Consider the following 23,162-nt stretch of genomic DNA (forward strand, 5'->3'; position numbering starts at 1 on the left):
CATTGTATGAACTACACAATGTCAGACATGTATTGGCTCCAATGTGTTATCCATCATTTAGGGTGTAGATTATGGGTGTACTAATCCTTGAACAATTTTATAAGTAATTACATCATTGCTGTACCTTCAATCTCTTTCTCTCTCTTCCCCTGGCCACCCCACCCGCACAAACTAACTTTCCGTCCTCTTTGTTTTGTTGTCTAGCATGGTGTGTGCCGTGTTTAGCATCGTTCGAAATTCTCCAGGAACTGTGTCGGGGAGAAAAACTCACCTGTCCTGCCCTTGGAATCAGCAAAAAAAATCTGGAAGAATATGAAGTGGAATATCTATGTGGATATAAAAAAGAAAAGGTAGGCTCAAAGCACACAAGTGATTCCTCCCTTCAGTGAAAAATTCTGTTCCGCCTCCAACCCTCTCAAAATCGCTCGGTGTGTTTGTACGGCACTGACTCCACCCGAAGCTGATACTTTGTCCTGGATTTTGTAACGCCTCTTCTCATTTAGTCCTTACTCCGGTGATAAATGTACTGCTAACACAGTCACCACGGATAATGTGGATTGAAGTTTAGGTCTTTGTTTAATTCAGAACGGCGGATGAAGAGCAACAGAGAATAGTTAAAAAGAAAAGAAAGACTTTCACGACCACTGGACGTCTCAAAGTGCTTTACAGCCAATGAAGTACTTTTTTTCTTGAAGTGTAGCCACTGTTGTAATGTGGGAAACGTGGCAGCCAATTTGTGCACAGCAAGCTCCCACAAATAGCAATGTAATAATGACCAGATCATCTGTTTTTTAGTGAAATGACAACAAAAAACGCTGGAAAAACTCAGCAGGTCAGGCAGCATCTGTGGAGAGGAAAACCGAGTTAACGTTTCAGGTCGATGACCTTTCGTCAGAACTGGAAAAAAGTAGGAAATGGAATGCAGGTTTAGGGGCTGGGAAGAATCTGAGTTTTTCCAGCGTTTTCTGTTGTCATTTTGGATTTCCAGCATCCGCAGTATTTTGCTATCATATCTGTTTTAGTGATGTTGGTTGAGGGATAAATATTGGCCAGGACACCGGGGAGAACTCCCCTGCTCTTCTTTGAGAAATAGTGGCCGTGGGATCTTTTACCACCTGAGAGAGCAGACAGGGCCTCGGTTTAACGTCTCGTCTGAAAGACAGCACCTCCGACAGTGCAGCACTCCCTCAGCACTGCACTGGGAGTGTCAGCCTAGATTTTTGTGCTCCAGTCTCTGGAGTGGGACTCGAACCCACAACCTTCTGACTCAGAGGCAAGAGTGCTGCCCACTGAGCCACGGCTGACGCACAGATTTTATTCCATTTACCTTTCCAGTTAATTAAGTTTATTTAAAAACTGAAGTTCAATCCACATTAACCTGTGGGTTAATCTCCAGTAATTTGTCCAAATGCTTGCTGATTCCCTGGTTCACATAATGAAGGTACTGCATGTTTATTAATCTATTTGCTTCCTTATCCTTAGTTTATCAATATCCTGCCATAAGCCCAGCTTTGATCATCGGGCCTGTGCCGGTTCTTTGAAAGAACTGTCCAATTAGCCCCACTCCCCTGCTCTCTCCCCATTGCCCTGCAAATTTCCCCCTCGGTAAGTAGGTCCAGTTGTGACTTGTTGTAAAGCTGTTGTCAAAACTGCTCGTGTCCCCTACTTGTCCCATTCTTTAAATAGGCTCGATCAGGTTACTGTGGAATCATCTTAGCCGCTGCCTCTAGTTGGCTCACCTTTAAATTGAAATCCTAATAAAGCACATTCTCTGTTAATTGCCAGAACTCTAATAGGTCTGTTGCTTCAAACCTTTTCTCTTAATTTTGGCCCCTTGAGCATCCCCGATTTCCATCGCTCCACCATTGGCGGCCGTGCCTTCTGTTGCCTGGGCCCTAAGCTCTGGAATTCCCTCCCTAAACCTCTCCGCCTCTCCCTTTTTAAGACGCTCCTTAAAACCTACCTCTTTGACCAAGCTTTTGGTCACCTGTCCTAATATCTCCTTATGTGGCTCGGTGTCAAATTTTGTTTGATAATCGCTCCTGTGAAGCACCTTGCGACGTTTTACTACCTTAAAGGTGCTATATAGATACAAGTTGTTATTAAAAAGAGATGTAGGTTTGACTTTAGGTGGAAAATAGGTTATGATCTTCAGAAACAAAAGTAATGCCCCACAAGTGTTTCAATATTTAGTGCTGTGTTCCTGCACCATCCTATACTGAAGTAGGTGGGACACCAACTCTTTATCCAGACCTCTGCATTCTGGAGCCAGTCAAACCTTTATCTTAAAGTTCCTGGCCTGTCGCTCTCGATTTGCAGTCCCACCTTTCTGAAGCTAGCAGCTTTGAGAAACGTTATTCGAACCAACGTTCATAAGAACATAAGAAATAGGAGCAAGCATCGGCCCCTCGAGCCTGCTCTGCCATTTATGAGATCATATCTGATCTTGGGCTCAGTTCCATTTCCCTGCCCGCTCCCCATAACCCTTCACTCCCCTATAGTTCAAAAATCTGTATCTCCACCTTTTAAATATATTCAATGACTCCACCTCCACAGCTCTCTGGGGCAGAGAATTCCACAGATTTACGACCCTCTGAGAGAAGAAATTCCTCCTCATCTCTGTTCCCGTTTGGCTGCCGTGCAGCGGTCTGGCGGTCCCGCGCAGGCCATTCACTGGCTTTTCAATAGAAATAACCGCACATGCGCGGAAATGTGAATGAGCCGCACAGCCCGATAAAGGGGCCGTGCACCCAAAAAACAAAAATAAAGGGGACATTGATTATAACCTGTACTGATTTACACCTGGATGTTGCATCTGAATGTTCGTTAATAGTTTCAGACTTGGTTGAGGTTTTCCTGAGCAGTTGTACAGTTGGATCAGCCACAAATTTCTTGAGTGGTTATTGATTTATAATTGACCAGTTATTCATTTTTATAATTGACCTGTGTGCGCCACGTATAAAATCACATGGATTGCATTATTGCAGAGTTTTATTATTGTCCTGGTCTGGGTGGCTTAATCTGTCGGAACAATAGTGGAGTGCTCGGTGACTGTTGGAAGCTAATGCAGTTCAGCATTGTGGTTGTGTAATATCTAGCAATGGATGGGTTCTGCTTGTACGTGGTTGATTATGTAAACTTTAGTGTATTTTCCTTACTCAAGTATAGTTAGACAAGTGGCAAGATCCAGTGAGAGAGCTATGTTGTGGCCTCAAGTTTGTAATTGGGTTTTGAATGCTGTTGGGTTCCAGAGGATTCTGTAATCCTTGGGACAGCCTCCTTTTCCCACCCCCAAATGCATCTTCCCTTCACCTCCCCTTTCAGCATTCTGAAGGGACTGCTCCTTCTGCGACACCCTGGTCCACTCCTCCATCACCCCCAACACCCCTTCCCCTTTGCCCGGCACCTTCCCGTGCAAGCGCAGGAGATGCAACAAATGCCCCTATACCTCCCTGCTTCTCACTGTCCAAGGCCCCCAACACCCCTTCCAGGTGAAACAGCGATTTACTTGTACTTCTTGCAATCTAGTATACTGTATTCGCTGCTCACGATGTGGTCTCCTCTACATTGGGGAGACCAAACGCAGATTGGGCGACCGCTTTGCGGAACACCTTCGTTCAGTCCGTAAGGGGGACCCGGAGCTCCCAGTGGCCTGTCACTTTAATTCACCGCTCCACTCCCACTCAGACCTCTCCGTCCGCGGCCTCTTGCATTGTTCCACTGAAGCTCAGCGTAAGCGCGAGGAACAGCACCTCATCTTTCGATTAGGCACTTTACAGCCTTCCGGACTCAATATTGAGTTCAACAATTTCAGATCATAACCTCGGCTCCTATCTTTTTTTTTCCCACACTTTTTTGTTTGTTTGTTTTCTTTTCTTCTCTCCCACAGGGCAGCTGTCTTCCATTCTGCCAGCGCAATTCACACTTCATCTAGAGCCATCCGTTGTTTCTTAACCTGTCCCATGACCACCTCCTTTTTGCCTTGAATAACCATTAATGTCTCTTAACCTCTTCCGCCTTCTCTCCTATCCCAGACCTTCCCTTTAGTTCTTTCATCCCCTCTCCCCTTTCCCAGCTCCTACACTTGCTTAAAAATCTGTTCCATTTCCTGCTTTTTTCCAGTTCTGACGAAGGGTCATCGACCTGAAACGTTAATTGTTTCTCTCTCCACAGATGCTGCCTGACCTGCTGAATATCTCCAGCATTTTCTGTTTTTAGTTCTGATTTCCAGCATCTGCAGTATTTTCTTTTTGTATTACCTTTTATATACCTCTTTAGTTTGCACACAGTGGTTGAAGAGCCACTGATTTCACTAAGCAGCCAGGAGTAACTTTGCTACTAATTTATAATCCACTGTACTTCCCATGTTGCGATCAATGGGTAATGCCGTAAACAACAGTGTTTACTATTCTTGCTTCTCCCAAGGTAGACTAAAACCTCAACAAAAAAAAAATTATTCACAATATATATTGATAGATGAGGGAACTAGATGTAATATCTCCAAGTTTGCAGATGACACAAAGCTGGGTGGGTGTGTGTGCTGTGAGGAGGATGCTGAGAAACTCCAGTATGATTTGGACAGGTTGGGCGATTGGGCAGATGCAGTATAATGTGGATAAATGCGAGGTTATCCACTTTGGTGGCAAAAACAGGAAGGCAGATTATTATCTGAACGGCAATAGATTGGGAAAAGGGGATGTGCAACGAGACCTGGGTGTCCTTGTGCACCAGTCGCTGAAGGTAAGCATGCAGGTGCAGCAGGCGGTTAAGAAGGCAAATGGTATGTTGGCCTTCGTAGCGAGAGGGTTCGAGTAAAGGAACAAGGATGTCTTGCTGCAGTTGTACAGGGCCTTGGTGAGACCACATCTTGAGTATTGTGTGCAGTTTTGGTCACCTTATCTGATGAAGGATGTTCTTGCCATGGAGGGAGTGCAGTGAAGATTCACCAGACTGATACCTGGGATGGCAGGAATGACGTATGAGGAGAGATTGGGTCGATTGGGCTTATACTCGCTGGAGTTTAGAAGAATGAGAGGGGATCTCATTGAAACTTAAAATTCTAACAGGACTAGACAGACTAGATGCAGGAAGGATGTTCCCGATGGCCGGGGAGTCCAGAACCAGGGGTCACAGTCTAAAGATGAGGGGTAAGCCATTTAGGACAGAGATGAGGAGGAATTTCTTCACCCAGAGAGTGGTGAACCTGTGGAATTCTCTACCACAGAAGGCAGTTGAGGCCAATTCATTAAATATATTCAAGAAGGAGTTAGATAAATTTCTTAAGGCTCAAGGGATATGGGGAGAAGGCAGGGACAGGGTACTGAATTTGGATGATCAGCCATGATCTTATTGAATGGCAGAGCAGGCTTGAGGGGCCAAATGGCCTACTCCTGCTCCTATCTTCTATGTTTCTATGGCCCTGAATTTGTGGTTGTAATGATGGCGAAACTGTCAGCGCTCGGTGTCAGTAATGTGCAAAACTGACAGCAACTTCTGACGTCTGCACGTGCGTCGTTAAATGCGAAAATCCGAAAGTTGCCATCAGTGATACCCTGCTCCTTCACAGGGCGCGTTGTTGCAGTTTTCGCAGATTGACTCCGCACAGAATCGGCGATTTGACGCGAACTCCAGCTTTTTATGCACTATTCACGCTGTTAAAAACCGTGGAAAAAATTAAACCCTGTTGAATGATGTGTAACTGAGTTTTTAACGGCATACTAAGTCATAATTACGGCTGAACAACCTCTCTGGCCCTGAAAAACTAATTTTTAATAAGTTTGGCGTCTCATTCCCTCCATTCCATGATAAAAATTCCATAGATTTAAAAAAAAAAAATTAAAATTAATAGATGCCCCTATAGATGACATGAGAATGAAATTGACTCAAAAGAGATCGTTAAATCTTTGGGCAGCTTTCGTCAAGGTCAGCAGCGTGCGCCGTCTCTTTTCCACTCACCAGACAATCTCAGCCAATAATTACAAGAATATCTACAGGAAACTTTCTGGTATCCGGCACGGACGGGACCGACGTGTTGCCGGTTCATCAACAATTCCGGATAACTGAACGCTATAGTAAAAGATACAGAGCTCCGAGCTCCGTATAAAGCAACAAACCCACAGCTTCAAAACAATCGGCACAAGTTGCAAGCGTCTCTGTAGCTTAGCAACAGCTTCAGCTACACCCTTGCACAGCAACAAATGGAGTAAAAAAAGTAACTAAAAGTAAAAAAAAGTTACCTGAACCGACTGCTGAATTTTGCCGGTGGATAGAGCGTTCTGGTTATTTAGGGGCCGGTTAATCGAAAGTTTCCTGTATTCTTTCTTCCTCCAGAGGTGTGACCTTTCACCCTAGCTAAACCTAGCTAAAAGGCATACCATTTTGTTTGACTAACCATGATCAAAGCTACAAGAGATTCACAAATAATATATAATAAATTCTTATAGTTTTTTCTCAAAACTTGTCTTTAAAATTAGAAGCACAGAGTACCTGACGAGCTTGGTGTCATATTTGACGCTGAAATGAGCTTTTGATCACATATCTGCACCATCACTAAGACCACCTATTTCCACCTCGGTGACATCACCAGTCTCCGCCCCCGCCTCGGCTCATTCGCTGCTGAAATCCTCATCCATGCCTTTGTTACCTCTAGACTTGACTATTCCGACGCACTCCTGGCCGGCCTCCCACATTCCACCCTACGTAAACTTGAGGTCATCCAAAACTCTGCTGCCCGTGTCCTAACTCGCACCAAGTCCCGTTCACCCATCACCCCTGTCTGTGTTCGCTGATCTACATTGGCTCCTGGTTATGAATGCCTCGATTTTAAAATTCTCATCCTTGTTTTCAAATCCCTCCGTGGCCTCGCCCCTCCCTATCTCTGTAATCTCCTCCAGCCCCACAACCTCCTGAAATATCTGCGCTCCTCTAATTCTGCTCTCTTGAGCATCGCTGATTATAATCGCTCCCCCATTGGTGGCCGTGCCTTCTGTTGCCTGGGCCCTAAACTCCGGAATTCCCTCCCTAAACCTCTCCGCCTCTCCTCCTTTAAAACGTTCCTTAAAACCGACCTTCTTGACCAAGCACCTGTCCTAATATCTCCTCATGTGGCTCGGTGTCAAATTTTGTTTGATAATCGCTCCTGTGGAGCGCCTTGGGACGTTTTACTACGTTAAAGGCGCTATATGAATGCAAGTTGTCATTGTCAGTGGCACAAGTGAGCCGATGAACTGAACCAAGTTGTCTGGATGTCCTTTTGGAGGGAGCGGGTCAACATTTGAGGCTGTTAAAGTGAGCTTGCTGACCTTTTAATTGTGAGTCTTGTGGGAGATGGAGTAATTAGCAAATTATAACACAACAATGAATTATTTAACATTTTGACTTTCAATTATTCTCTATCTTTTTTAAGGGTAAAGATTACTATCTGGTGAAGTGGAAGGGGTGGCCAGAATCTACGAACACGTGGGAGCCGAGGAGGAACCTCCGATGCGTTGGACTTGTAAAGCAGTTTCAAGATGATCAAAGCAAATTCTTGAAAAAAGTGAAAACAGCAAAAAGGCTAAAATTGAACAACTGTAAAGATTACAAATCTGCGTTTGCAGACTATGTTCTAAAGAAATCGAAACAAAGGTTAGCACTCAAGAGATGGGAAGAAGAACTCAACAGGAAGAAGAATCATCGTGGTAAAATTCTGGTGGAAAATGAAGTAGACTTCGAACCTCCCCCATTGGACTTCCATTACATTAATCAATACAAACCGTCTCTCGGAATAAATTTGAACAGGGACCCTTTGGTTGGCTGTGAGTGTTTGAACTGTTTGGAGGAGAACTGTTGCCCAGAAGAGGCGGGGGCACAGTTCGCTTACAACAAGCAGCGGCAACTTAAGATTGCGCCAGGAAAACCCATTTTTGAATGTAATTCTTGCTGCAGTTGCAATTCTCAATGTCCAAACCGAGTGGTACAGAAAGGTACACTATATGACCTCTGCATCTTTAGAACTTCAAATGGAAGAGGGTGGGGGATAAGAACCCTCCAAAAAATCAAGAGGAATAGTTTTGTTATGGAATATGTTGGCGAGGTAGGTGCTGTTTACTTCGTGGTAGGTATTGCCTTAAATAACCTGTCACACTAACATTTAATCACAGACTCTCTTTGGTCACATGAAATGGTCTCTACCCTGGAAAAATGTGCCCACAAGTAGATAGCGGCTTGACTCTGTTTTACCCTCTGTTTGTCAAGGCCGAGGGTATAGATGCCATCTACGTGCATGCTATTAGCCATTCAAAGTTGGGCCAGTGAACTTTTCTGAGGCCAGTTTTCCTTCTCTTTCACTTCCTTACAGCTTTTCCTATTCATGTGTAAGTGTGCCCGTCTGTCGGGGCTCGCACCCCCCGGTTGACTGCCCCAATAGCATTGTTACTGTTGTGGGCGTCTGGAACTCACTGCCTGAAAGGGTGGTCGAGGCAGAAACCACCATCGCATTTAAAAAGTACTTATTAAAAAAATAAAACATTTTTATTCGTTTATGGGATGTGGGCATTTATTGCCCATCCCTCATTGCCCTTGAGAAGGTGGTGGTGAGCCACCTTCTTGAATCGCTGCAGTCTGTGTGGTGAAGGTGCTCCCACAGCGCTGTTAGGGAGGGGGGTTCCAGGATTTTGACCCAGCAACGATGAAGGATCATCCGATATATTTCCAAGTCAGGATGGTGTGTGACTTGGAGGGGAACTTGCAGGTGATGGTGTTCCCATGCGCCTGCTGCCCTTGTCCTTCCGGGTGGAAGAGGTCGCGGGTTTGGGAGGTGCTACCGAAGAAGCCTTGGCGAGTTGCTGCAGTGCATCTTGGATATGCACTTGAAATGCCGTAACCTGCAGGGCTACGGACCAAGAGCTGGAAAGTGGGATTAGGCTGGAGAGCGCTCTTTCGGCTGGCACAGACACGATGGGCCGAATGGCCTCCTTCTGTGCTGTAAATTTCAATGACTCTCTACCCTTTGAACACCTGCCTCTTTCCTATAATGGCTAAAGTCCGTAAGATCAGACCAGATTGACTATCGCTGCTTTTTTTTATCCCTCCCCGCCACCCCCCACCAAAACCCATTTTTGTTGGGAAGCACCTAATCTATGTTTGGCTGGCCAAGATTGGGCTTGCTATTTTGTGAATTGAAACCTCACTCGATGGTGCAATGCCAATGCACTGGCGTTTGCTTTTAGAGATTGCCGCTATGTAATGATCCTGTGAATGAACTTGGCAGCGCCCATTTACATGAGCTAGCTTTTCCAATTTGTGCCGATCAGTGGGTTTTTTTCCTCTGGAATCCCCATTGTCCTTGGAGCAGCTGAGCTGTATTTAATCAGCTGCTCGGAATATTCGCCTTTCCTCTTTTTGTTTCATTAATTTTTAGCCCAGTAGTCTGGGAATCACGACGTTCAGACCACATCAGCAGCTGGAACATTCGCTCCATGTTGCTTAGTTTGAATTACTGGTTAATTCAATTTTTCTTTCTGTGAAGCAGCAACTTGGAAGTTGAACAGGATTAGACTGTTTATCCTTCTTCAGGACTGGGAGATGAGCAAAAACCAGTTGTAGGCTGGGGTGGGGAAGGGGGGGATGCTACATGACCTGAGACGATCTCAGTGGGGTGAGGCAATGAGAAGATATGAGCAGAACAAAGAAGCCAAGAATGCACCGCAAAGGCGTGAGGTCTAAAGTAAAAATGGGAAACACTGGAAGCATACGGTGGGTACACCAGCCCTGACAATAGGAAAGAAAACCAGGCTTGCCTCCTGGGTGCAGAACACCCTCCCCTCCTCTCCCCAGCTACAACGACACCCCGAGGAAATGTCTACACCCCAAATGTCAACCTGCTTTCTCAACTCTCCCTCTGGACACCTACAGACCCTCTATCTGGTCCAGCAATGCCTTGATTTTAGAATTCTCATCCTTGTTTTCAAATCCCTCCATGGCCTCTCCCCTCCCTATCTCTGTAATCTCCTGCAGACCCACAACCCTCCGAGATATCTGCGCTCCTCCAATTCTGGCCTCTTGAGCATCCCTGATCTTAATCACTCCACCATTGGCGGCCGTGCCTTCAGCTGCCGAGGCCCCAAGCTCTGGAATTTCCTCCCTAAACCTCTCCACCTCCTTTTTAAGATGCTTCTTAAAACCTACCTCTTTGACCAGACTTTTGGGCACCTGTCCTAATATCTCCTTATGTGGCTCGGTGTCAATTTTGTTTTGTAACGCTCCTTGGGATGTTTTACTATGTTAAAGGTGCTACATAAATACAAGTTGTTGTTGTTCTGCTCCTCATCCTCTTTGCTATGACAAACTGAAAACCAGTGCTGTCTAATCTGCCTGGTTTATGAATCACTGATTATCACGAGGAAAATATTTTTAACTGGCCTTTTCTGGGTTACATAATGCTTCTGATTTTAGTCCATTTTATGACTGCTGAATAACCCGCGAATCAGGCCAAGCTTAATGCTTTTCTAAAAAAAAATTATCTTACTATTTTTTTAATGCGGTGAATTTCTCTGTCTTCATTCCTTCCCTGAATGTAATAATTTATAATTCCCCTAAAGATAGTAACCGCTTCTGAATTGGGCGGAGGGAGAAATGAGCGAGAAATGCGTCTCCATGTGTGTTGCCACCATTCCACCCGCCCCAACCTGTCCTTCCCCCAAGCTTCTGTCAGGAGGAAGCAATGTTCTGGTCGGAGTGTATTTGAATGCTGCATCCAGTTCTGGTCCTCAAGAAACGAGATTTATTCAGGTGCCAGGGGCAGTGCAGAGAAGAGCAACGAGGATGATCCAGGGTCTCCGTCATGAGGAAAGACGGGAGAAACTTGAGCTTTTCAACCCAAAAGGTGGAATCTGTGAGGTGATTTTTATAAAGTATTGTTAACCCAAAATATCACTTCAAATTATACTGGGAGTTGAACTAGGGAACACTGGCCTCAACTAGTAAAGGGTAATTTTAGGACTGATATCCAGACACACACACTGATCAATGTGTGGGATAAACTTTCCGATAATAGTACAGGCAAAAATTTTGGGATTGTTTATGAAGCAACTCTGTGCTACAATAGGGGGTCATATAATGGACCTAATGGCCTCCCTCACCTGTAATTGTAATATGATGAAAAATTAGCCCTCGGTGTATTTCGACGCGGTGTTGGCAAGTGTGTGAATGCGGTACCACTGTTACTGTTGAAAGCTTTTCTGATGCGCAGGAAGTTAAAAAATCTAAATCCAAGAACAACTGAGGAATAGGAATGGAACAAAATCGACCTCGAGTTTATATCGAGGAGTGAAAATCAGTAGTTCAGGTATTCGTAAGAAAATCGGTGCATTTCCCTGTTTGTTTTGGCCAGTGACTTGCGAAGATGAGAGAACTTGCATTTATGTTGCACCTTTCATGGACGTCCCACTGCATTTTACAACAGATTGATTTGAAAGCGCAGTCAGTCACTTTTAGTTAATATGGGGCAAGCATAGCAAGATCCCACAACCGGCCTCTGAATGAGGTTACCAGATAATGTGCTCTTGGTGGTGTTTGTCAAAGGTAGAGTGTTGACCGGGTCACTGGGATAACTCCGTGTTTCTCCTCGAGCAGTGCCGCAAGATTGTCCTCACCTTGAGCGGGCACGCTGAATCTTGGTTTAGCATCGCCTGTAAGATGGTGCAGCATTCACCAATAGCGCACTGGATTACGAGCTCGGGCCTGTAGCAGGACGTGAACCCGCAACCTTCTGGCTCTGAGGAGTGGTAGCAACTGAGCCGAGCTGGCCCCTGAAGCTAGGAATAGCGGTAGCTTTTGGTGCATGTTCATCCTGGCCGGGTAATCCTGGCGGCGTCACTTCTGACCCTTGTTTCTGCAGTTGGATGTGGAATAAAAATTGCAAACCTAATCTTGGTTTATTAGATTTGGAAATTTGGGGTTAGACGAAATCTGAAACGATTTGTGGGGTTATGGGGAAGAGACGGAGGGAAATGAACAACCTTTGCATTGCCTGTTAATAACAAAAAGCTACTTGCAGTGCTGGCTAATTTATAATTATTTATTTGCAAGTTAATGAGGTCTGTCTGTATGTATTTGTATTGCACCTTGTTGCATTGTCAAAGGCAGCATTGGCACTAGGCATATCTAATCTGCTTTAATGTTTTGTGATCACCTTGCGTTGCTTCCCCTGCTCCGCACCCTCTGTGTCGGACCAGTATATCACCCTCTCGTTTTACAGCTCCAACTGCACTGCCCATGTTTGGAAGAACCGAATCCGCTAAGTGTTTTTCAGTTCAAATGGATGTACTGTACAGTAGTAAGCACCATTTTACACCACCTTCATTACACTTCACTGCAATACCAGTGATAAATGATGGTCTACTAAAAAATGATTATAATCTGACTGTGTCCTAAATACGAGCAGTGACTGGTTCCACGTTGACTGTTGAAGTGAAGAATGATGCCATGAAGTCAGTCCTGAGCGGGCCTGACTCTGCTCCACCAAACTACAGCTGTCTACTTACACTTTCTCTGTTGGAAGGTAATCACTAGCGAGGAAGCAGAAAGGCGAGGGAAATTTTATGACAGTGAAGGCATCACCTACCTGTTTGACCTAGATTACGTGGAGGACGAGTACACTGTGGATGCTGCAAGATTTGGAAATATTTCGCACTTTGTGAATCACAGTGTAAGTACCGTGCTTGTTTTAAAGAGCTCTGCGTTCTGTATTCTAGCTTTTATAAAAAAAAAAAAAAAAAAAATTCTTGCCACCTAATCTCACTGACTTTTAATTTTAGAAATGATATTTACAGGAAGTCAAAGCAATTGCAACTGTTGGGATATGTTTTTAAAAAGTCTTCATGTATAGGCGGTCAGGAGGTAACTCCTTGACTATTTCTGATCTCCCAGTTTAAGAATGTTGTTATTTTGAAGGGCAAAAATGAAAGCAGCTGATGTTCCAAATGGGTTTTAGCTGGCGTTTCTCTTGCTGATTATAAATCTCCCTGCATTTTTCTTGATGTGTGCGCCTTTAGATAATGTGGTGTAAATTTGAATCGTCCGCAATGAACAAGATCTTCGTCGGTCCTGATGCGAGGAAGAGGAGTAATTCCCACTCGCCAACGTCTGCACAATTCTAAATTTACAAAAAGTACAGACCCGGGAAATGTTAACCCCTCCAATTAATGGCCCATGCAACAAGCCAGTTCTCTTAACAACAACTATTTGGCATTTATTTTAATGCCTTTTGACGTGGAAAACCATCCCGAGGTGCTGCACAGAGGTGGAAGGGGTGGGAATGGGGAAGTGGAGCCAAGGAAAGCCGAACTTGGCCAGAGGTGGGTTTTAAGGAGAGTCTTGAAGGGAGTTGGAGAGGCAGCAGAAGGCATGGTTGTCAGTAGTGGGGCAGAGGGATGGGATGCCTGAGTCGCGAGTGTTGAGGGGGGGGGGGGGGGGATTGTAGAGCTGAAGGAGGTTAGAGATTGGGAGGGGAAAGGCCGTGGAGGGATGTAAACACCAGGATAAGCATTTTAAATTTGAGGTGTTGGGGGACCAGGAACCAGTGAGGGACAGGGGATGGGCGAATGGGATGGTGCAGGATAGGATTATGGGCAGTAGAATTCTGGATGAGCTGAAGTGCACAGCGGGTGGTGGTTGGGAGACTGACCAGGAGCGCATTGGATTAGTTTAGTATAGAAATGACAAAGGTATGGAGTTTGGGCAGTAGATGGATATGGACATCTGTCTTTGTTGGAGCAGATTGGGGCCAGTTGCAAGCTCAGCTTGGGGTTAAATTGGATGCCACAGTTGTGGAAATTCTGGATCAGCTTGAGACAGCGGCGGAAATGGGGAGGGGACTGCTTTGGCATTCCGTCTCTCTGATTTGCATGTTCAGCTTGTGCCGCCTTGCCTGTGTGCAAGGCAGTAGTCCGTGCAACACTCGGAAAACGCTGATTCGATTGGCCCAGAACTTGCGGCCGGGATGATGGTGAACCGGCAGCGTTTGCTGCTGTTCCGCCTTTTGAAACTGACCGCAACTTCGGGATTTGGCGCATGTGGAAATCCTGAAGTTGCAGTCAGTTATTCACGGCTCTGACACAGGCTGCGCTGTGACCCCCCGCCCCCAGAGCCAGCAATCGGTGAAATCTTCCGAATCAGGGAAACTGACAAAACTCCGGCTCTTCTGCAGTAATCACGCTGTTAAATTCCCCACTAAAAATTAGACCCAAAGGGATTCGGTGTAACTGGGGTTTTAACAGCGTATCGACATAAACAAATGTTAAGGGGCTGGAAAACTAATTTTAATGCTGTGCAATGTGAAATTTGTCCATTTTACTAAAAATTTAAATTTTTAAGAAACTTTTTAAAGAAATTTTTAAAGTTTGTCCATCTTTATTTCAGGTTTGCCTTTTCCCCGTGTGAAAGCCCCGATCTTTGTTTTGCTCTCTCTAACTATTTAAAAAAGTTAGAATTTTAAGAGCTCCAAAAATGCGAGGGTTTACATATCGGGAAAGGGTGAACAGGCTGGGTCTCTTTTCACTTGAAAAGAGAAGGCTGAGGGGTGACCTAATCGAGGTCTTTAAAATTATGAAAGGTTTTGATAGAGTGGATACAGAGAGAATGTTTCCACTTATGGGGAAGAGCATAACCAGAGGCCATCAATATAAGATAGTCACCAAGAAATCCAATAGGGAATTCAGAAGAAACTTCTTTACCCAGAGAGTGGTGAGAATGTGGAACTCGCTACCACAGGGAGTGGTTGAAGCGAATAATATAACGGCAATTAAGGGGAGGCTGGACAAGCACGTGAGGGAGAAGGGAATAGAGGGTTATGCTGATAGTGAGATGAGGAAAGACAGGAGGAGGCTCGAGTGGAGCATAAACGCCGGCATGGACTGGTTGGGCCGAATGGCCTGTTTCTGTGCCGTATATCCTGTGTATCTCCTTTTACTTCCTTGTTTGCTGCCTCTGAGAATTCTGCCTTTTGATTGGCTGCTCAGACAGCCCATTGACATCACAGCAGCTCGCACTGGGGGATCCCCATTAAGTTCCATGGATTTGAATTGAAGGTCGGAAAACCCGAAGTTCTCGACACACGGAGACCGCGCGGTCCTTGTGCGGAGCGTACTTCAGGGGCTGGCAGTGAACGCCTTCGCCCCACCGCTGACCACAAGTTCCGGGGCCCGTGTGTTTAAAACTGCACTTGACCGTAAATTCAAAAACTGTTTAACAGATTTTTTGCAAAAATAGTTAGATCTCAAGTTCTAAATTAACTTTTTTTGCAGATATCGTCTTCAGCAGCATAGGAGAGAAATATCACATTTGGAGAGACTAGAAAGAGCCCAGACATAGAGGAGATTTGAGATATTGAGGCCAAACAAGTGAAACTAAACTAGGAGACAGTCAGCCTAGATTGAGTTGACTTGACTCACTTCCTTAATGCAGGCTTTTAGCAGCAACCTTGATACCAGTGCAAGTGTCTGTATTTGTGCAGAATAAGGCACTTGGAATGTCGTTAAGGTTTGACATGTAGACTTAACGCCGTCCTAAATCTGACACTGAAGCTTGAGTTGACTTCTTTTCTAAATGCATCCTGAACCAACGTGGAGATACCTGGCTAAGTGTCATTCATGGGTGTAGCAAAGTTTTTAGACTGGGGCTGGGATTCTGACACGGCAAGACAGACTGGATGCAGGGAGGATGTTTCCCCGGGCTGGGGGGTCTAGAATGAGGGGTCTCCGGATGCGGGGTAGGACATTTAGGATTGAGATGAGAAATTTCTTCACCCAGAGAGTGGTGAATCTGTGGAATTCTCTGCCACAGAAGGCTGTGGAGGCCAAGTCACTGAATATGTTTAAGAAGTAGATAGATTTCTAGACACAAAAGGCATCAAGGGGTATGGGGAATGCGGGAATATGGTATTGAGATAGAGGATCAGCCATGATCATATTGAATGGTGGAGCAGGCTCGAATGGCCTACTCCTGCTCCTATTTTTCTATGTTTAAGGTAACGCAGTTCATTAAGGCCTTCCTCGTGATCAGAAATGGAATCCAAGACACTGATGCCATTCGTTCCCCATTTCTAGGAAGGATACAAAGGCAATGGAAAAGATGCAGTTTAGATTCACTAGAATGTGAGCAGGGATGCGGGGGCTTGTGGTTACAAAGAGAAACTTGAGAAGTTGGGCCTGTTTTCACCGAGAGTTCTGCTTATTTCTGCAGCAACGAGCAAACACACGTGTAAGAATTCTTCTTTTGTGCAAAAGGTAGTTAGAATGTGGAATTCTCCACCACAAACCATTGTAGAGAGAGAGAGAGTTCATAAATTCTTTTAAAGGTGGAAATAAGTCACTTGGAAAAAGAGGAATAGTTGAAGGAGCTGGGGGAGTGAGCAGAAGCGTGGGATTAGATTAGGTGTCTTGTGTGAAGACCGACGCAGACTTGATGATGGATCAAATGGCCTGGCCCTGCGCTGTAACAATATCTTCTATTAGAATATTATCTAACCGTTTGATACTAAGCAATTTAATGCGTTGATTTTTTTTAAAGTCCATATTGTAATCTGGTTTCCTAGAATGGATTCAAATTTGATTTTCTTTTCCACAGTGTGATCCCAATCTTCAAGTTTACAATGTTTTTATCGATAGTTTGGATACTCGTCTCCCGAGGATTGCACTGTTCTCGACACGTGCGATAAAAGCTGGGGAAGAGCTTACCTTCGACTATCAAATGAAAGGTGCGTCTTGCATTTTCCAATTATACCTAAAACAAAATGGGGGAAGGTGGTGGCATTGGCCTCCGGTACAGAGTTACTGGCACCAAACCTAATCTGTCGTTTCTTGTGTTTTTAAAGGATCTTTGAGGGGGGTGAGCTGTTCTCAGTTGAGAAGAAAGTTGTTCTTCATTTTACAGTTTGTAAATAACTCCAATAGAAATAGTAGATGCATTGCTGATCATCTTCTAAAATTCGATAGACTCTGTAACAGTACCCATGGATTGGAGGGTAGCTAATGTTACCCCACTGTTCAAAAAGGGTGGTAGAGAGAAAACGGGGAATTACAGACCGGTAAGCCTGACATCGGTAGTGGGGAAAATGCTAGAGTCCATTGTAAAAGATGTAACAGCAGAGCACTTGGAAAACAGTGACAGGATCGGACAAAGTCAACATGGATTTACAAAAGGTAAATCGTGCTTGACTAATCTACTGGAATTTTTTTGAGGATGTAACTGGTAAAATAGATAAGGGAGAACCAGTGGATGTGGTGTATTTGGATTTTCAAAAGGCTTTCGATAAGGTCCCGCATAAGAGATTAGCGTGTAAAATTAAGGCACATGGGATTGGGGGCAAGGTATTGACTTGGATAGCGAACTGGTTGGCAGATAGAAAGCAAAGAGTTGGAATAAACAGCTCTTTTTCCGAGTGGCAGGCAGTGACTAATGGGGTACCGCAGGGATCGGTCCTTGGACCCCAGCTATTCACAATATATATTAATGATCTGGACGAGGGAACTAGCTGTAATATCTCCAAGTTTGCAGATGACACAAAGCTGGGTGGGCGTGTGTGCTGTGCGGAGGATGCTGAGAAACTCCAGTATGATTTGGACAGGTTGGGTGATTGGGCAGAAGCGATATAACGTGGATAAATGCGAGGTTATCCACTTTGGTGTCAAAAACAGGAAGGCAGAGTATTCTCTGAATGGCAATAGATTGGGAGAAGGGGAAGTGCAACAAGACCTGGGTGTCCTTGTGCACCAGTCGCTGAAAGTAAGCATGCAGGTGCAGCAGGCGGTTAAGAAGGCAAATGGTATGTTGGCCTTCGTAGCGAGAGGGTTTGAGTACAGGAACAAGGATGTCTTGCTGCAGTTGTACAGGACTTGGTGAGACCACATCTTAAGTATTGTGTGCAGTTTTGGTCACCTTATCTGAGGAAGGATGTTCTTGCCATTGAGGGAGTGCAGTGAAGATTCACCAGACTGATACCTGGGATGGCAGGAATGACGTATGAGGAGAGATTGGGTCGATTGGGCTTGTACTCGCTGGAGTTTAGAAGAATGAGAGGGGATCTCATCGAAACTTATAAAATTCTAACAGGACTAGATGCAGGAATGATGTTCCAGATGGTCGGGGAGTCCAGAACCAGGGGTCACAGTCTAAGGATAAGGGGTAAGCCATTTAGGACAGAGATGAGGAGGAATTTCTTCACCCAGAGAGTGGTGAACCTGTGGAATTCTCTACCACAGAAGGCGGTAGAGGCCAATTCATTAAATATATTCAAGAAGGAGTTAGATATATTTCTTAAGGCTAAAGGGATCAAGGGGTATGGGGAGAAAACAGGGACAGGGTACTGAATTTGGATGATCAGCCATGATCGCATTGAATGGCGGAGCAGGCTCGAGGGGCCGAATGGCCTACTCCTGCTCCTATCTTCTATGTTTCTATGTTTTCTTTATAGAATTTTCAGTAACCGTGATGACGATGTCTTGTGTCCAGTCCTTGGTTCACTTGTTGGGAAACGGCCTTCGTGTTACTCTGCCACCTTTGTAAACACACAGGCTGGGTTTTCTACTGTGACGATAATGGGTTTCTTGATTGGAGAAAATGTGTTCCTAATTCCTCTCTGCAGCAGACAATCTGCCTGAATGGGCGTTGGTCTTTCCTCATTCCAACTTCACTGTCGCTGATTTGACATTATTTCTGGACGATACTGATGAGACGGCATTTACTGTCCATCCTTGCTTGCTCTAAAAAGGTGGTGGTGGGCCATCATAAGTAAAATGTATTCTTACAATAGAGTGTTTGTTTCTGAAGGGTATTAAGTATCAACCACATTAGGTGGACTACAGCCACGTATTTAAAAAAAAAAAAAAAATTACTTGTATTTCTACAGCGCCTTTCATGACCGCAGGACGTCCCAAAGCGCTTTACAGCAATGAAGTACTTTTTGAAGTGTAGTTACTGTTGTAATGTAGGAAACGCAGCAGCCAATTTGTGCACGGCAAGCTCCCACAAACAGCAATGTGATAATGACCAGATCGTCTGTTTTAGTGATGTTGGTTGAGGGATAAATATTGGCCCCAGGATACTGAGGATAACTCCCCTGCTCTTCTTCAAAATAGTGGCCATGGGATCTTTTACGTCCACCTGAGAGAGCATACGGGACCTCGGTTTAATGTCTCATCTGAAAGACGACCCCTCCGACAGTGCAGCGCTCCCTCAGCACTTCACTAGAAGCATCAGCTTAGATTTTGTGCTCAAGTCTCTGGAGTGGGACTTGAACCCACAACCTTCTGACTTGGAGGAGAGAGTGCCTACCCATGGCTGACACACAGGCTGTGGTGGGGGAGGGGAGAGAAAGGGGTGGCAGGTTCCCTTCTCTGAAGGACATTAATCAACTCGTTGAGGTTTTTACAACTATCTGGTAATTTGCATGGTCACTTTCCCTGATGACAGTAAAGTGTGAAGCAGAATTCAATAAATCTGGTCATTTGCAGGCTGCGGTGGGATTTGAATTTGTGGCCTCGAGGTTGCCTGTCAAGTACCATAACCACTAATTATATCTATAACATGGTTGATTGATCGGACTCCAGAGATGTGAACTGAGGGCACAGGCAATGTGGATAAGACCTAACTTGCATCACCTTGCAAGGGAAAAGACAGATTTGGCAGAGTGCTGGCTTTATAATCATGCAGTTTTCTTTGATGATCCTACCTTTTTAAGTAATATGGAAATCCGAATCCAGATAAAGATGAAACTCGGGGGGGGGGGGGGGGTGGTTATGTAACTAGTGCTCTTGGCTTTTTTTGTTGCTATGGATATAGTAAGTGAAGGAAATTCTACATTCGGAGACATCACGGCAACCTGCCAACTTGTGTACTCGCTGCATAATTTTCCTGTAATTGATTGCAACTCCTTTTCAAAGAACATGCAGTATTACACTTTGTGACTGGCATCTAGCGTCAGTGCCAAAAGAAATGGATGGAAATCTCCCAAGATAGTCGTGAATATAGTTTGTGTTCTCCTAATGGTGCAGTGGTAAATGTGCTGCAGGGTGAAGCTGAGATACACTGGAGACGGCCGTAGATTTGATTCTTGGTTTCTGCTTTTGCCCGTCTCGGCCAGAGCGGTGCTGCGGGCGTTGCGATCGGCTTCATTGAGCCTGGACTAGTCAGGAAGATTGATGAGGATTCCTGTTCATTTAGAAGTGCATGGGCGCAGGGCAAAGAAAAGATTAGCAAAGTGGAGAGCTCTGGTACTTGGTGTCCACCTCCAGCAATCTGAGCTCTGGGACAAATCTCTACTCTGCCCTAAAAATGTGTCCACTCCAAACATTGCAGTAGCTGCTCTTGTAATGCTGAAATTTCCGTCAAGAGCAAACTCTGTGTTATAAATCTCATCATGATGCAGAAACGACTCATGAAATAACACTGGACGGCCAGCTGGTGGCGCTGTCCAAGGAGTATAAATACTCGGATGTGGGCCCAGCTTGCCCAGGGTCATTTTGTAAGACAGGAACTAGTGAAGTACAACGAGACCTCCATGTTTTTTGAAAGAAGTTGATTAAAGCCTTGCTTTATACTCGAACCAAGTGTGTAGTGAGTTTTATTACGTCACTCTGTAATCCTTCTGAGCAATTCTTCCAATTTATTGCTGAGTTTCCTAGAATCCTACCTCGTGAGAATTGGATTGAGCGAGCCCAAATTCACCTTCAAACCTTTTTAAACAAATTTTAAAATTCATCCGTGGGATGTGGGCGTCGTTGGCAAGGCCAGCATTTATTGCCCATCCCTAATTGCCCTTGAGAAGGTGGTGGTGAGCCGCCTTCTTGAACTGCTACACTCCCCACAGCGCTGTTAGGGAGGGAGTTCCAGGATTTTGACCCAGCGACAATGAAGGAACGGCCGCTATATTTCCAAGTCAGGATGGTGTGTGACTCTGAGGTGGTGGTGTTCCCGTGCGCCTGCTGCCCTTGTCCTTCTAGGCGGTAGAGGCCGCGGGTTTGAGAAGTGCTGCCGAAGATGATGTACTTCTGCAATAGAATGTTTGTTTACTGGTTTAACTGTAATTGTACTATTTTGTCTGGTAGGTTCGGGTGATATATCTATTACTGAAGCCTCTGAAGTCAATGGCCCAACCAAAAAACAGCGCAGGATTGAATGCAAGTGTGGATCTATATCCTGCAGAGGATACATGAATTAACATATATGTGGAAAGAAGAAAATTGTATATTTTTTGTTTTAGTAGTAATATGTTTACCCTTTTTTAAAAAAATTGTGTGTCTGATTCCATCAGAAGTCTTGGGTAATGACACGTGAAAAAGTTTTAAGTGCACAACCATGATGTTATGTTGATGCTCTTGTTTAAAAGCGGATCTGTGGGATGGCTTTCAGGGAAGAAATAAACCTTCAACTTTTGCATCAAATAATTGATGCTGTTTGTGACCTGGGTATAAGCGGTCACTCACCAACGACTTTGTTACTTTGCTCTTTGTGCAGCGCACCCTGTTTTAGCAGAGCACTCTCTACTGATTTTTTTTTTTTTTAAACCCACAATTTTTATTCAGAATCAAAGTTCCCTCACCATCCAAGTCTCCAACAGATATGCTTTGAGTTTCTACCCAAAATGCTAAACTATGAGTAGATTTAGCAGTCGGCTAGATGGACTGCTGGAATCTAGAATGTGTTAGAAGTATCAGCAAAGACATTCAGTGCTGGTCTATAATGCAGACTACACCTCTGTGTAGTAGCTCCCATGTAATATCTGTGCTCTGGTCTAAATCACAAATCTATTAGGGTCGAGGTGGGGGGGGGGGGAAAGGCGTGTGTTTGCATATCGATTATGGCCAAATAATTAGCACTACCTTTAACCGCGAGCAGAATGCTTACTTTCTGACCCTTGAGGCACTCTGTAAAGTTTTCCGATGGAGAATGTCCACAATTATATCTGAGGAATTCAGCAAATTGTTAAACTGTAAATTTAGGAGCCCAAAATTAATCTTGACAAAAACAGTATCCGATGTAATCTTGCTGCGAGCTTGTTTTAAGTTTGTGTTTCGAGGCCAACACATCTTTAAGCCTCTTTTTATAAAAATAAATAAATAAATAAAAATAATTGTACCTTTTACAGAAGTTTCAGGATCCCTTCAGGGTGTATTCTAAATATTCAGGCACTGTTGAGACAATATCCTTTAGCTTAGTTGCAGTGTTTATCCCTACATTAATAGAGATCCGGCCTATGTAACTAATTAGAAATGCAATTGTAGAATGAGTTCTTGAGATATTTTCATTATTTTAATAGGAATGGGGATATTTGAAGCAATGAGCGCTAATTACAGAAGTGACTACTAGTACTTCTCTCTCTCCCACCAGCTAACCCCCGAGCAATGCTCCCTCTAAGTTGCGTGGTCGCGCTCCCTCTAAGTTGCGGCGCTCCAGGGGTCTGTGAAGGTACAGTGTGGGCCGCTCACGAGCTCTCCTGTTTAAGGTGGTGTGCGGTATTATTTAGAGGGAGCCTTGCCCCCAAGATGTAGGTTTTTAAATGCAGCCTGGGCAAATCAGTAAAGGTACCCCGTGCTTCATTTTGAGATTTCTTCCAATGATGTTGAAATGAGCGATGATGCCAATATCCTCAACGAGTGGGTTTTTTTTTTTGTATGTGTTTTTTTTTTTAAAAACTTGCTTAGGAGAGTGCTCTCCGTAAAACAGTAGTAATATTGAGTTCGCAGCTTGAGTTTGAATAAAATGTGGAACAGCTAAGGGGCATTTTATTTTAAGCAGATGAGGGGGGGAAAAAAGCACCTTCTGGTGTGAGTTATTCCAGTTTGAGTGACAGCCCAAGTGGCAACTGTTCAAATTCCAGCCAGAGAGCCTCTGGCACATTTAAACTTCCCTGTCCTTGGGGTGAGTTCGGCACTAGTCCTATTGGTGATGACGTGACGGAATATGATAAACTGTGCATCCTTCTATATAAAGTGGACCGTGTTGCCACTTAAGGGCAACATAGGCTTTAAGGGTGTGTTCAGTTTATGCAGGTGAAACAATTTTTTTTCCTGATTTTTTTAAATTTAATTTTGAACTTTCATCGTAAATAGCAGGGAAGACTTTTATCAGTCATCTCGCCTCGGGACAGCTGCCGTCATTACCCCAATTTCCTAGTTAACATTGCA

General features: G+C 44.6%; 1 protein-coding gene across 2 annotated transcripts in view; it reads left to right on the forward strand.

The window, feature by feature from the left end:
* The window catches only part of LOC147105912 (histone-lysine N-methyltransferase SUV39H2-like), a 36,467-nt gene extending 14,364 nt beyond the window's left edge, over window positions 1-22,103 (forward strand). Inside the window, exons 2-6 of one of the 2 annotated variants that reach the window (XM_086010826.1) lie at window positions 205-350; window positions 7,406-8,095; window positions 12,542-12,688; window positions 16,606-16,735; window positions 21,084-22,103. In XM_086010826.1, coding sequence (XP_085866952.1) covers window positions 205-350; window positions 7,406-8,095; window positions 12,542-12,688; window positions 16,606-16,735; window positions 21,084-21,196 — 1,226 coding nt within the window. In that variant the 3' untranslated portion in view covers window positions 21,197-22,103. The remainder of the gene's footprint in view (window positions 1-204; window positions 351-7,405; window positions 8,096-12,541; window positions 12,689-16,605; window positions 16,736-21,083) is intronic. The other variant, XM_086010827.1, reaches the window with a different exon arrangement.
* The last annotated feature ends 1,059 nt before the right edge of the window (window positions 22,104-23,162 follow it).

Source organism: Somniosus microcephalus, chromosome 17 (assembly GCF_052327205.1).
Source record: "Somniosus microcephalus isolate GS21.2 chromosome 17, FLI_Smic_1.0, whole genome shotgun sequence".
Lineage (NCBI taxonomy): Eukaryota > Metazoa > Chordata > Chondrichthyes > Squaliformes > Somniosidae > Somniosus > Somniosus microcephalus.